Source organism: Lithobates pipiens, unplaced genomic scaffold (assembly GCF_037356315.1).
Source record: "Lithobates pipiens isolate NorthernLeopardFrog02 unplaced genomic scaffold, aLitPip1_a1.2 Scaffold_10, whole genome shotgun sequence".
Lineage (NCBI taxonomy): Eukaryota > Metazoa > Chordata > Amphibia > Anura > Ranidae > Lithobates > Lithobates pipiens.
This window is the reverse complement of record NW_027507686.1, coordinates 51,399,383-51,415,517: the sequence shown is the minus strand read 5'-3', so window position 1 is coordinate 51,415,517 and position 16,135 is coordinate 51,399,383. Positions and strand designations below refer to the sequence as shown.

Genomic DNA, 16,135 nt, shown 5'->3' with positions numbered 1-16,135 from the left:
ACCTGGACCCCTGAAGGTCCCGCACATGGACATGAGGGCCCCGCACCTGAACCTCTGAGAGCACTGTCCCTGAATCAATGAGAGCAGGTGGTGAGCCTGGCTGGCTAGGTAGATCCTTCTCCCTATAGACTGTTTGTTGACTGTTATCCTAGCCCTTACCTGTTGTTTATGAACTGTATAGCTGTACACTGCTGATAGGTAAAATTTTAAAATGGTTACTTAGTTTATCACCTCCTGTACTGTGGTCTCTGGTTATCTCCTGTATTAGATGCGCAGTCTCTGGTTATCTCCTGTATTAGATTTGCAGTCTCTGGTTATCTCCTGTATTAGATTTGCAGTCTCTGGTTATCTCCTGTATTAGATTTGCAGTCTCTGGTTATCTCCTGTATTAGATTTGCAGTCTCTGGTTATCTCCTGTATTAGATTTGCAGTCTCTGGTTATCTCCTGTATTAGATTTGCAGTCTCTGGTTATCTCCTGTAGTATGTGTCTCAGTGAGCAGTAATGTGGAGTAACCTCTAGCAGTGAATGAGGAAGCAGAAATTATGTGTTGTAACCTCTAACAACCAGTCAGTGATCGGTAATAATATGCTGCATCCTCTGGCAACCAATTTCAATTGCTGCCTGATCTGCTACAGTAAACTGATTTTGAGTCTTATGTCTTATGTACACACGACCAGACTTTTCGACGGACTAGGTCCGACAATCTTCCCGACTGACTTTCGGCGGACTTTCTGAATGAACGGACTTGGACACACACAATCACACCAAAGTCCGACGGATTAGAGCGTGATGACGTACGACCGAACTAGAATAAGGAAGTGCATAGCCAGTAGCCAATAGCTGCCCTAGCGTTGGTTTTTGTCCGTGGGACTAGCATACACACAAATGGATTTCTTGGTCCGGCGGAGTTCCGTCAGGAAAATTGAAACCATGTTCTATTTCTAAAGTCCACCGGATTTTTGGCAAGCAAAGGTCCGATGGAGCCCACACATGATCGACGGACTCGTTCCGTGGGACCTTTGCTGTCAAAAAGTCCGGTCGTGTGTACGTGGCATTACTGCTATTTGTTATATGTCTAAGAGCAGTTGGGGGGCCCCAAGGAAATGTTTGCCCAAGGCCCAATCAATATTAAAGATGACCCTGACAGTGCATTCAGAAAGTATTCACAGTGCTTCACTTTTTCCACATTTTGTTGTATTACAGCGTTATTTCAAAATAGATTAAATTCATTATTTTCTTCAAAATTCTGAAAGAAGTTTGTTTGAAATCTTTGCAAATTTATTAACCACTTTAAGACCGGGCCTCTTTTTTAGATGTGGTGTTTACAAGTTAAAAACATTTTTTTTTGCTAGAATATTACTTGTCATTATGTCACGCTTCAAAATTGCACCTGATCATGGAATGGCGACAAACTTTTGGCCATAAAAATCTTTATAGGCGACATTTAAAAAATTCTACCGGTTGCATGTTTTGCGTTACAGCAGGTCTAGTGCTAGAATTATTGCTCTCGCTCTACCGATCGTGGCGATACCTCACACATGTGGTTTGAACACCGTTTTCATATGTGGGCGCTACTCACGTATGCATTCACTTTTGCACGCGAGCTCGACGGGACGGGGCGCGTTTAACCGGTTTCCGACCAGCGCACGACGATGTACGTCGACAGAATGGCACGGGCAGGCATATTGGCGTACAGGTACGTCCAATCTTCAATGCCGCCATGCCATCGGGAGCGCGCCGCCGGCGGAGCGCTCCCGCGCTGGTCGGGACCCCTGTGAGTCTGGTCGCGGGACCCGCGGACTCGATCACCGCGGGCATCCCCGTGTTCGTCTCACGGGACGGCTGAATGGCGGAAATGCCGTGTAAACAGCATTTCTCCATTCTGCCTAGCAACTAGTGACACTGATCTCTGCTCCATGTGATTGGAGCAGAGATCAGTGTTCACTAAATGAAAGCCCAACCCCCCCACAGTTAGTAACACACCCCTAGGAACACTTAACCCCTACACTGCCACCCACTTTTACATAGGAATCACTGCATTTATATAGCAGTGATTACTGTATAAATGACAATGGTCCCAAAAATGTGTCAAAAATGTCCAATGGGTCCCCCACAATGTCACAATAAAAGTCACAATAAAAATCGCTGATCGCCGCCATTACTAGTAAAAAAAAAATAATAAAAAATTATTAATAAAAATGCTATAAAACTATCCCTATTTTGTAAATGCCATAACTTTTGCGCAAACCAATCAATAATCGCTTATTGCAATTTTTTTTACCAAAAATATGTAGAAGAATACGTATCGGCCTAAACTGAGGGAAAAAAATGTTTTTTTATATATTTTTGGGGGATATTTATTATAACAAAAAGTAAAAAATAATGTGTTTTTTTCAAAATTGTCGCTCTATTTTTGTTTATAGCGCAAAAAATAAAAACCGCAGGGGTGATCAAATACCACCAAAAGAAAGCTCTATTTGTGGGAAAAAAAGGACGTCAATTTTGTTTGGGAGCCATGTCACACGACCGCGCAATTGTCAGTTAAAGCGACGCAGTGCCGAATCGCAAAAAGTGGTCTGGTCTTTGACCAGCAAAATGGTCCGGTCTGTAAGTGGTTAAAAATAATTTTTTTCTTATTTATTTTACCTTTTACTTTTTTTATTTTTACACTGTTTTAAAAAAAAAATCTGTCACTTTTATTCCTATTATGTAAACATCCCTTGTAATAGAAAAAAAGCATGACAGGACCGCTTAAATGTGAGATCTGGGGTCAAAAAAATGCAATTAAAAAAAAAAATGCCCCTTTAAGAGCTATGGGCGGAAGTGACGTTATGACGTTGCTTCTGCCCTGCAGTGTCATGGAGACAGGTGGGGGCCATCTTCCCCTCACTCGTCTCCATGTCAGCCCAGGAGGCAGACGTGACTGCCTCTGCCGATGGCTCTGGTAGCGGATATCGGCGGGAGGGGGGCGGGAGGGGGCGGCCCCTCTCCCACCATAGGTAAAAGTGATCTTGCAGTGAATCTGCCGCAGAGACCACTTTTATCTTGTACCGGACCCCCGGATGAACACTAGGATACTGGTGTTATGGCAGCTAGCTGCCCCCAAAATAGGGACGTACATCGGCATGCGGCGGTCCGGAAGTGGTTAAAAATAAAAAAATAAAAAATCACATGTACATAAGTATATTCACAGCTTTTTCTGCAACTTGATTGGAGTCCACCTTTGGAAAATTCTGTTGATTGGACATAATTTGGAAAGGCGCACACCTATATAAGATCACATAGTTAACAGTGCATGTCAGAGCACAAACCAAGCCATGAAGTCCAAGGAATTGTCTGTAAATCTCTGAGGCACAGATCTGGGGAAGGGTACAGAAAAATGTCTGCAGCATTGAAGGTCCCAATTAGCAACGTGGCCTCCATCATTCGTAAATGGAAAAAGTTTGGAACCACCAGGACTCTTCCTAGAGCGGGCCACCCGTTCAAACTGAGCAATCAGGGGAGAAGGGCCTTAGTCAGAGAGGCGACCAAGAGCCCGATGGTCACTCTGACAGAGCTCCAGCATTTCTCTGTGGAGACAGGAACCTTCCAGAAGAACAAACATCTATCTCTGCAGCACTCCACGAAGTCTGCATGGTAGAATGGCCAGGTGGAAGCTACTACTCAGTAAAAGGCAAGATAAAACAAGAGAGACACCTCTAAGTACAATATGTTTAAAACTTTTAATATCCCAAAGGGATTAAAAACACTTACAGGATCAATGTTAAAATGGAGCTCATCATAACTATGGTAGGGCAGTGATCCGGTGATGTATCAGATAGTGTCCCCCATCACATAGTGTCCGCCCTGTACTGTGCTTGCACAAGGAGAAGCGGAACATCTCCGAAGATAAACTACGCCTGGGCAGTGAGTCCAGGTTCAAGCCCCACCATCCAAGTGGACATAGAGTTAGAATAAAAAATAGCCGAGCGAAGCGAGGCCATGCCTGAAGCGTGGCAAGTGAAGCCAGCCCGCTAGGGGTCCTATTACTATGAGCAACTGTATGTCCACTTGGATGGTGGGGCTTCAATCTGGACTCAGCCCGTACGGGCTGGACACTATTCGATAGGTGGACACTTTTTGTCAGAACACCAGCATCAGGTTTGTGTCCCAGCGTGTATCTCTGGAGTTCCCAGGAGTAATCCAATCAGCAGTGTAAATCCCAAGGAGGGCAGCAGAGGGAAACTGCTGCTATGAGAACACCAATAGTGCAGCCGCACTGTCAGTGACAGCTTGGACCACAAATCCCGGAAGTGACGTCAACAGGAAGGGGACCGAAAACCAGCATGGACCGCAACTGGAAGTGAGGTGATCAGCCTGAGACGTGTTTCGGATTGGTTCCTTCTTCGCACCAATGACAAGCGATTAGGAAAGCAAAGCTTTTTTTTTCATTTTAATTTTTATTTATTTTTAATTTTATTATATAATAATAATTTTTTTCACATAATACCTTTCAATGTTCAATGCTCATCATCCATATCTGCATATCTGTATATCTCTAGTTGTAACCGTATGTGTTTGATCATGTAATATGGGTGCTAAAGTAGATCTTACACCCATATGCCCACTGCCATAGACATATTGGAGCCTGTTCTTTGTTTTTGTCTTGTCTCATTTTCTCAATGTGCGTCTCTGTACATTTCTGCACAACTATTTGTGTCGTCAGTAGTGGTAATTACATCCCGGGTTGTTATTATTGCTCTCTTCCCCGTTTCACTCCTGCCCATAGTTCCTCACATATCCTGCCCACAGACCATAAAAAGCTTTGCTTTCCTAATCTCTTGTCATTGGTGTGAATAAGGAACCAATCAGTATTTCCAAAAGCATCCCATGTTGATCACCTCTCTTCCGGTTGCGGTCCAACCCTGGTTTTCGGTTCCCTCTCTGTTGACGTCACTTCCGGGATTTGCGGTCCAAGCTGTCCTTGGCAGCGCGGCCGCACTATTGGCGTTCTCATAGCAGCGGTTTCCCTCTGCTGGCCTCCTTAGGATTCACACTGCTGACTGGATTACTCCTGGGAACTCCAGAGATACACACTGGGACACGAACCTGATGCCGGATCACGTCCCTACCATACTTATGATGAGCTCAGTTTTAACACTGATCCTGTAAGCGTTTTTAATCCCTTGGGAATATTAAAAGTTTTAAACATATTGTACTTAGAGGCGTCTATCTTTTGTTTTATCTTGTTATTATTGATCGCTTTGCTCTTCCGAGTGTTGCCTTAAAGTGTATGAAGATCCCATGTCGTTTGAATTTTATCTCCAATTGAATTTATTTTCGTCTGAACTTTATCTCCCATTAAGATAATCATCTGCCCAGTCTGCTATTCAGAGCGCCCTATACACACATTTTATCAGTAAAAGGCACATGACAGCCCGCCTGGAGTTTGCCAAAAGGCACCTGAAGGACTCTGAGACCATGAGAAACAAAATTCTCTGGTCTGACGAAGCAAACATTGAACTCTTTGGCCTGAATGGCAAGCGTCATGTCTGGAGGAAACCAGGCACCGCTCATCTCTTGATCAATACCATCCCTACAGTGAAGCATAGTGGTGGCAGCCTCATGCTGTGGGGGATGTTCTTCAGTGGCAAGAACTGAGAAACTAGTCAGGATTGAGGAAAAGATGAATGCAGCAATGTACAGAGACATCCTTGATGAAAACCTGCTCCGGAGCGACCCTGGACCTCAGACATGGGGGGAAGGTTCATCTTTCAACACGACAAGACCCGAAGCACACAGCCAAGATAACAAAGGAGTGGCTATGGGACAACTCTGTGAATGGCTCAGCCAGAGCCCAGTCTTGAGCCCAAGTAAAATTTCTGTAGAGATCTGAAAATGGCTGTGCACCGACACTCCCCATCCAACCTGATAGAGCTTGAGAGGTCCTGCAAAGAAGAATGGAAGAAACTGCCCAAAAATAGGTGTGCCAAGCTTGTATCATCATACTCAAAAAGACTTGCGACTGTAATTGTGCCAAAGGTGCTTCAACAAAGTATTGAGCAAAGGCTGGGAATACTTATGTACATGGGATTTTTTCGTTTTTAATTTTTAATAAATGTGCAAAGATTTCAAGCAAACTTCTTTCACATTGTCATTATGGGGTATTGTTTGAGGAAAATAATGAATTTAATCCATTTTGGAATAAGGCTGTAACATAACAAAATGTGTAAAAAGCGAAGCGTTGTGAATACTTTCCAGATGCACTATATATGAAAACTGGGGAAACGGAGCTTAGTTAGTTGACATGTAATGTAAAAACACCATTATGAATTACTAAACAGTCCTTTTTTTCAATTAAGCAACCTAACTTAAGGGAAAATACAATCTGCATAATTTATACTCTGTCCCTACGGTTCCTAGTTTATTCTCTGACACATGAGATGAATATTTGCTTGGACTGCACTTTAACAACCTAAAAAAACTCATACTTTAGAAATGTTATAATGGTCATTTGTGTTGTCATTCAAAAATCCTTTGTATTGTAGATTTCCTGATTTGTGAAAGTGACATCAGTAGACCATGATGACACTTGTAGTCTATATCAAACCTTTGCAACTGGTGACAACAAAGGAGCACAAATGGAAGACAGGGACATAGCACAGTCACTATGTATTATTTTACTAAAAGTTTCAGATTTAAAATTTTGAAAATTATATTTGATATTACATTAGCATGTTAAGGATTTCATAGGATTTTATTCAATTTGGTTTACATTTACTTTTTATAAATGCTTTAAAGTAGGTAGATGCAGTTGACCATTATTTATTATATATGAGTACCTTTAGGTCCATACATGATAAAATATGCTGTATTTTTAAAATAATAAACTGGTCTTCAGTATCTTACCTTTAGGATAGAGTGAAGATCTTCTAACGTAGGCCTGACTTTCTTCACTATCCCAGTAACTTCAGTATTAGCGTAATGGTCATAGCTTGGAACGGCATCAATGGTATTGTATCCAAAGGTCCTCATGTAGAAGGTGTTGGAATGGGTGAGATTATTTGGATTAAATGTGTCATAGGTTGACTCTGGCGGCCCATATTGAGATTTTGTTGGCTCTTCGGTACTGATGAGTGAGCGGATGGTGAATCTTCCACTGGATGGAGCACTGTCCACTGGGGTTTCAACTCTGCTCTCAGCCATCTCATCCCAAGACTGAATTTGTGGTAACCTATCTAATTAAATTCAGAGAAGGGGGTTTTATACTGAGGAAAACCAGCAGGAACCAAACCTGTAAATCACTAACTGAAATGTCACATAGTAAACTGCTGAGAATATCACAGCCTAGGGCCAGAAAAAATTACTCCAGATAGATGTTCTGATTAGAAGGATGATAAGAAGCTACATAGTAACTAACACCATAAAATAACCTATACACCTAACCTCTGCTTCAACAGTTCTTTGCTATCCCTTGATTAAAGTTCATCAAGGCTTACATTTTTGTCTTGTTACCCTTGGCAGACCAAATCACAGACAGTCTTCCTATATATCTTAAAGAGATCTGCTGACTTTCAGCAGTGAGACTCTATTGCTGCTGCTTCAGAAGAAATAAAAAGTCTCCATTTGAGGGAAAGGGAGAAGTGGAAACTAGAGAAGGGAGATCTCACCAACTGAGGTCCTTAAAGTAGAATTCCAGATTTCCTACCACTTTAAGTAGTTAATTTTGGCCACAGTAGCCCAAGCATACCGAATTAGCTACATATAGTTAGAGGCGATATGTTGCGGCAGCAGTACGGATCGAGTGGAAATCTACTCAGCCATTCAGCAGAAGTCTTTTAATTTTATCAATGAAAACAAGGCTTCCTCTGACTGGCTACAACGGCAAATTATATAAAGATTTCCACCTGGGCCAAGGTGCCCATACTGCTGCCAGAACACAGCACTGTATGTAGCAATGCTACAACAGCATATTACAGCACAGGCAGAGGCCACATCATTACGTAATGGAAAAAAAAAATTCTTGGACCAGCTTGGTCCAAAAGAACTGTTTAGGGTTCAGGCAAAACTTTTTTTTTAGTTTTGGATAGAGTAAGGGAAAGATAGAATCCATTTTAGGTAATTTGGGTGTCTGTGTCCTGCTGTGGAGACTTCCCTTCCCTTTCAGTGTTTCTCTTATATGCGATAGGAATTGAGAAGTATAAGAACCTTGATGGGAATTGTTAATTGTTATCTTGGAAAACATGTATCCACATGGCACGATTTACCCCAATGTCTTGATCTAGTGAAAACTGTGAAAAATGACTTCCTCTTTTTTTTGTCTTGGTGACAATGGTCACTACTCTAACCCTTCCTTGTTCTAGCCAATACAAAATAAAAGGTTTTGCCTTCACATACACACTTTAAGCTTATTATACACATAAAAAAACAATTGTTCTCTCCTATACAGTATATCTACTAACAACTAGGTAGTGCAAGGGCCAGCTGAATGGACACAGATTGATTTCTTTTTTTTTAAACAGGACCTCACATTACATTTTGGTAAATCTAAGGAAGATTGTACAATCAGATTGTAATATGTTGAAAGCCAGCATATGATCCCAGCGATATGTTTCTCCCAAAATATGTAGCAGCATTTGCATGGACCAACCCTTAGCCCTCGTTCACACAACGCAAGTTTGAAATCATGTGAGTTGAGCTGAACTCGCACGATTTCAAACCCACATTTCAGTGCAAGTTCAGGGGCGTTTTGAAAGACATCTGTGCAGGTTCATGCACAGATGTCTATTGGAATTGCCACCAAAGTCGCCAAAAGTAGTGCAGGAACTACTTTTGGAAATCGGTGCGGCACTGCAAAGATTGGGACAGTGCCGTTGCCGGAAATAGGCTGCGATTTGACATGTCAACAATTGCTAAACTGGCTGTAAGAGGCGGTAAGAGGTGTTAATGGCTGAGCTGATAATCACTTTCTTACCTTAAATCCAGTATGGGCATTGTCAACCTCCAGACACCACACAATCCTGGGAAACCATCATGTCAGATACATTTCAAGATTGATATCATCTGTTATGTGAACATATCCTGAAGATATTTCCTGTCTGATTGGTGTGCTGGAGCCTGAAAGTGACAATGACCATCAGTCCACAGATAGAATGAATCATATGGGCTTGCATATCTTTCCTGTACTCCATCTACCTGCGCTGTTCCTTAGTAAAACAAAGCACGTCTATAATGCTTGAGCCATTGCTCTGTCATTATAGTAACAAACCTGCAATTTTTTTTAATCCTATATCATTTACAAAGAATAAGCTATTTGATGAGCTGTATTTGAATTTACCTCCTAATTTTCATTTTTTCCATTTAGATTCGTAGACGGATGACTAACAGCATAACCTGGTAAGGCAACTCTCTCTTATCCCTTGTATACACGGTTGGACATTTCGACAACAAAATCCGTTGGATTTTGTCTGACGGATTTTGTCCGAAACTTGTGTTGCATACACACGGTCGGACAAAGTTGGTCGGAAAATCCGATCGTACGTAACGTGATGACGTTATTTCGTTACGACGGGACTACGTTCAGGCTAGTAGCCAATAGCTTTGGTCTAGGAATTTGATCTGAGCATGCGTTGCACTTTGTCTGATCGGAATTCTCTACACACAATCGGACTAAGTTCGATCAGATCATGTTGTCTGAAAGTTTTATAGCCCAGCTCTAAAACTTTGTCCGTCGGATATTCAGACGGAAACAGTCCGATAGAACCCACACACAGTCGGATTATCCGACAACACGGTCCGATCGGACATTTTCCGTTGGAATGTCCGAACGTGTGTACAAGGGCTGAGAGTGAACATATTAAACATGCAATATAAAGTGTTTCCAGCCAAAATATTTGTTTTAAAAAACAAAGCATTCCATTTACATTTTTCACAACTTAACGTGGCATTAAACCCAAAAACAAAACATGTATTATACTGCAGTGTACTAATTATGGTGGCTGCATGTGTTTTCTTTTTTTAGGCCCTTTTCCTTTATTTTCACCTGATTATCTGGCCAGTAAGAAATTTATTTTTTAACAGGGAAAGCTGTCCAGCAAAAGTGACAATTACATGTTTGAGACAAATCACTTAACACTGACAGGGGTGCTTACAAAGGTCAACTTTTATTCATTTATGTGAAACCTTTATCCCAAAAGGAAAAAACCTGGCGCAAGAAGTATTAGCTGGAGTCTGGCTGTGTGTCAGCAGACATGTGTTAGCAGACCTTAGGAGACTGTGAGCCAGGCATTCTCATCCAATAACAGTGCCCAACCTCACAAGCTGCAGAGGGTGAGCCAACTCAATATTGAACCCTACAGACTAAAGCCTCGTACACACAATCGGATTTTCCACAGACAAAACCGAAGGAGTGTACCTGGATTTTGTCTTGCATACAAATAGCAAGGAATTGTTCGCCAACAAACACGCACTTTGTGTTTTTTCAGCTCTTTAGAACCACCCTTTGTGCTCCTTCTGCTAATTTCGTGTTAGTAGAAGTTTGGTGAGTGTTGATTTGCACTTTTCAGTTGGCCTTGGAGTTATTGCTTTGACCCAAGTCCAGTCCAGGAACAGGAGGAAGAGGATTTCTTGGACCAAAAATTGGTTGCTTTATTAATCGTGACCAATTATGTCATATGCCTTTGCTGTGAGAGCTCCAGGAGAATAATCCAGATGATTTTTGGAATTATGTCCGGATGACGGACCCCTGCTTTCACCAACTCTTGGCATTGTTGACCCCCAATATTAAGAAGCAGGACACATGCATGAGGCTTTTATTTTATTTTTTTGGTTGAATAATGATTTGATTTGTTATATTTTCTATATTATTGGATGCATAGAATGCACTTTTTGGTTAAGTGCTATTGGCAGATAGCATGTCTAATTTAATTTTTTTAATGCACAATAAAAAAATTGTGGCGAAAAATACTAGGCTATGTGTTTTACTTCAAATTACAGTTTGGGAGTAGGCGGTTACATTTTAAAAGTAAAATTGACAAGTGGCACCAACATAATTGTATCTTTGATCTTAAAAACTACGGGATAATGGTGTTGTGGTAACTTGCCCAAAAAACCCCATAATAATATTATTCTTGATGTCACTAGGAAAAAAAAACCTTTGAAAATTTGTTTGCAATAACTCCATCAATATCACCAGCAAAGCAGATTCATTATTATCCCATTAGAGAAGAAAATGTGCGCTGTATTTCGAGACTTCATAATTTGCCACGTCACAAATGTTTATTCTCCTTTACAAACGGTAGTTTACAAGACCGACTGCTTCTGGCTCGTCCATGCTTCCGAGCATGCATTTTTGTACTTTGGACTTTTGTCCGACGGACTTGTGTACACACACTCGGAACAGCCTGTCAACACACATTTCCCATCGGAAAAATCTGATCGTGTGTACGCGGCTTTAGACTGGGATACCATTAAAACTCCTGCGTGTGTAAAGGCAGGTGTCACAATACTTTTGACAATATATTCCTCCTTGGTGTAATTATTTCATTAATATTTCCATGTTTTGAAGGCATTGCACAAGATAGATGTCACACAATGGAAAGATAAAGTGAAAAAGGCAGGTATGTAAATGGAATAAAGCAAATAAAACTGTCATATGGTATTGACTATATTTCTAAGGCTTCATGTAGGCAGGACGTTTTTACAACCTCTCCTGAACGATTTAACAGATAGTAGCCCATGTAAAAGTCAGTTTTGCTGCACTTAGGCCTCATGTACACTGTTGCTGGTAAATGGACATTTAGGAGCAGTTGGGAGTTTTTTTCAACTGCCCCTGAACTCTCCTCTGTGTTATCAGTACATGTACACAGGGTCGTTCAAAGTCGCTTCTAGGCAGTTTGAGTTTAGAGGCATTTTTTGGAATGCAAAAAAATGCATTCAGAAGCTGAGTTTAGAGGCATTTCAAGTGCCAAATGCTTCTAAACGCGGCTAAACATGTTAATTTGCATTTCGTTTACAGACATTTTTAATTTTTGGCTATTTAAAAAAATATATATATATATTTTTTTTTTCTTTCTTAAAACACTTCTACATGCAAACGCGGCATGTAAAATGCGGCAAAATGGGCGTTTTAAACATGGGTTACTATCTGTCAAGTTAAATCGTTCAGGAGAGGTTGTAAAAACGTCCTGTGTACTTACACTTTTGAAAGTAGCAAAAAATTTTTAAAAAACGCCTGTAAACGAAACACGGCTAAACGCGAGTTACCACGTTTTTGGGGCATGAAATGTTTGTAAACTCAGCTTTTGAACCCATTTTTTTACGTTTTAAACTCAACTGCCTAGAATCAACTGTAAACAACCCTGTGTACATGTACTGATAAGATAACAGAGGAGAGTTCAAGAGCAGTTGAAAAAAAATGCCCAACTGCTCCTAAACGTCTGTTTAACAGCAGCAGTGTACATGAGGCCAAAGACCCCTTTCACACTGGGGCGTTTTTCTGGCGTTTTTCAAGCGCTTTAGCGTTAAAAAAGCACCTATAAAGCGCTTGAAAGAAGCCTCATCTGCAGTCCCAATGTGAAAGCCCAAGTGCTTTAAGAGCCCTTTCACAATGTCAGTGCCCGAAAAACGCTTGTAAAGCGCCGTTTAAACTAGCAGCGCTTTACCAGCGTTTTTCGAGCGTTATTGTGAAAGCCCAAGTGCTTTAAGAGCCCTTTCACAATGTCAGTGCCCGAAAAACGCTTGTAAAGCGCCGTTTAAACTAGCAGCGCTTTACCAGAAAAACGCTTGTAAAGCGCCGTTTAAACTAGCAGCGCTTTACCAGCGTTTTTCGAGCGTTATTGTGAAAGCCCAAGTGCTTTAAGAGCCCTTTCACAATGTCAGTGCCCGAAAAACGCTTGTAAAGCACCGTTTAAACTAGCAGCGCTTTACCAGCGTTTTTCGAGCGTTATTTTAACCCCTGCTAGTGCCCAAATAAAGGGTTAAAAACGCCCACAAAATGCTGCTGCCAATAGCATTTTTCAGGCGCTTTTCAGGCATTTTACAGGCGCTTCCCATTGATTTCAATGGGAAGGGGCGCTTTAGGAGCGGTGAATACAAAATCGCTGCAAAGAAGCTGCTTGCAGGACTTTTTTTGACGCCCTGCCAGCGCAGCGCCTCAGTGTGAAAGCACTCGGAATTTTACATTGGGATTGCAGATGTAGCTTCTTTCAGGCGCTTTTTTTAACGCTAAAGCGCCTGAAGAACGCCCCAGTGTGAAAGGGATCTCAGTGTGAAAGCACTCGGGCTTTTACATTGGGATTGCAGTTGCAGCTTCTTTCAGGTGCTTTTTTTAACGCTAAAGCGCATGAAAAACACCTGAAAAACGCCCCAGTGTGAAAGGGGTCTAATAGTCACGCATTATTCCCTTTAGTTCTATTAGTTATGTTGCCAGGTACTACAAGGTGATTCTTTTGTTTTGTTTTTTTTCAATATTGTACTTTTGTCCTCATGGTTGGTACATTTTATTTAATAAGGTAGTTCAGGTCTTTGGTTTTGTTAATAAAATGTATTTAATGCTTGGGTCACATGCAAGTGCAATAGTCCAGCAGATAAAATCTTTATCAAGAGCAATTCAGACAGAAGGCAAATTCTTTACACTGGTATCGCTTTGGAAGGATCCGAGAAAGTTAATGGAAAATTTATATTGTGTGTCCTCTGGGCATATTTTGAAGTCTAAAGGCATTTAAGGGACTAACTTTAGTTTTGCCATAAAAGACAAAGCTAGCAAGGGGAATTTTAAGAGGAAGTGTACAGTTTTAACTCCTCATGTTTCAATGGTATTTATTAAAGTTTTCGGTACAGAAAAATATGCTCATTATTCATTTTGTACAGTATGTATAGTCACAAGAGAATCATAGTTTGGTCTCTTAACATAACAACAAACAACCGAGGATAAGAAAAAGAGATCGATTCACCTGTCTGGGCCGTGTACTTTAAGTCCATGGGAGGTGAACCTTCTAGTCATTACAACAATGTAGTCCGTATATGTGACTCCTGAAATAGGGGCCCCTTAACCTCATGCTATTTTCAGTCGGCCCAGAACCTTAACTCCTTTTAGTGCTAAAGATACAGCTTTGTGAAAGATAATGTAACAAACTTTATGACTAAAGTTAAAATGTATGTATAGCCGCAATTTTTGTTTTCGTTTTGGAGTAGAGAAGGATGAAAACCCACACCAGGTTGTGTTTTTTGTTCTCTGTATACCATTGGGAAAATTACCCTTCACATCATGTTCCAACCGAGTTGTCAGGGCATCCTGGGTCCCCGTGGAAGGACATAGCGCAAATTGGAGTAAAGTTGGACGATAGATTAGAATAAAGCGATTCATTTGGCCCTTATTTGGTAAATATATTCTATAACAATATATACCTAAAAAGTGACCATCCTGATGCAAGCACATAAATGAAGAAGAGAGAGGATGATCCTCGTATGTTATGTGGGGTTGACTTTTATGACCGGTGTTGTATATTACTCTTATTTGGACCCTCAAAATCTTTCCAAAGGCCCCAGTGGGTTTTCAGATTTGTTTTTTTTTGTTTTTTTTGCAAATCTTTTTATTGAGATTTAGACAGTAAACAAGCAACAAGCAACCCAAAAAAAAAAGAACACATACATTGGTCACGACTAGAGTTACAGGCGTGGCGTATACAGAGTTGTAATATAAGACAGTTTGGTATATACAAAATACGTCGGAGAGTCTAAGGCACCTCAACGGCCACAGAGAGCTGTCTATATGTGCAGCAGGACAGCTTGGAACTAAAACATGCTACTCAGATATACGACATTTTCACTGGTGCAGATTCCTATTTATTAACAGAAGATAACATGTTAAGTAGGCTGCGGGTCAGAGGCTGTGGAGGCGTCTGCCAGCCAGTTGGACCAGACCTTGTGATATTTTTGCGGGCAACCCCTATTAACATAGCAGTCTTTGTAAAGAGGCAGGATGCCGTTGACCAATTTTTTCCACAGGGAGAGAGGAGGAGGAGTTGGCTTACGCCAGCTGAGGGCTATGGCCTTGCGGGCGTAGAAGAGAAGTAGCCCAACCAGGGTGCGCCGCGCCACAGTGGGAATTACATGATCTATCAGGCCCAGTATGCAAATTTCTATGGAGGGTTGGAGCGATATGGAGGTGACCTGTGTTATGACCCTTAGTATCTCCTTCCAATAGTCGACAATGGCTGGGCAGGTCAAAAAAAATATGAGTGAAGTCCCCCGGTATTGTCCCACAACGCCAACACCCTGGGGGGGAGGCGGGGTTTCATTTTGTGCAATCTGTATCGGGTGAAATATGCTCGGTGGACCATCTTAAACTGTATTAGTCAATCTCTCAGGGAGACCAGGGATCTGAAAGGGAAGTCCCACATGTCATCCCAATCATCATTATCAAAGGTGGGAATGTCGCGCACCCATTTGTCTCTGAGTTTTCCCAAGGTAGGGAGGGAGGTCGTTATCAAATGGGAGTAAAGTTTCAAGGTGGGCTTATTTTCACATCTGGACTTGAGGAGGTCCTCCAGTGTGGATTGGACAACCTGGGGGGGGGGGGGGGGGAGAACTGGCATCTGAAGGCATGGGAGAGTTGTAGATACCTAAAAAAATAGCTCTGCGGGACGTTGAAATCAGAAATCAACTTGAGGAGTGGAGCCAGCGATTGGTCGGAAATTACTTGGTCCACTGTTTTAATGTTGAACTTAGTCCAAGCATGGGGTTCAGGTAGTTTGTAAAACTGCTCCAGGGTGGGGTTCAACCACAAGGGGGCAGCTGGAGAAAGTGCATTGGTAGGGTAGTTTTCAATTTTAAGTCCTACCCCTATGCACGCAACGTGGTGTGCGTGGAGGGGGTCAGCGGGTATGGGGCTTTTGGGCCACGATAAAGTAAAAATTTCAGCGCTTCCAGTGACTTTACCACCGCCGCCTCAACCAAGGTGGCAGGTTTTGTCCTATCAGGAGTGAGCCACCAAGCCGCAGTAACCAGCTGGATGGCTAGAAAATATTTGTATAGGTCAGGGCACGCCAGTCCTCCCTGGGAGGACGGACGCGTAAGTGTTGACCATCCATACCTGGGGGACTGGTTTCCCCAGATAAAGGAGGTAAAGAGGCTATGCAGTCGGGAGAAAAAGG

At 41.8% G+C, this 16,135-nt stretch overlaps 1 protein-coding gene across 1 annotated transcript in view; it reads right to left on the bottom strand.

Moving 5' to 3' along the window:
• The window catches only part of SLC12A3 (solute carrier family 12 member 3), a 95,823-nt gene extending 86,751 nt beyond the window's left edge, over positions 1-9,072 (bottom strand). Inside the window, exons 1-2 of the mRNA XM_077454731.1 lie at positions 8,956-9,072; positions 6,891-7,219 (exon numbers count right to left, since the gene is read on the bottom strand). Coding sequence (XP_077310857.1) covers positions 6,891-7,187 — 297 coding nt within the window. The 5' untranslated portion in view covers positions 7,188-7,219; positions 8,956-9,072. The remainder of the gene's footprint in view (positions 1-6,890; positions 7,220-8,955) is intronic.
• Between the last annotated feature and the right edge of the window lie 7,063 nt (positions 9,073-16,135).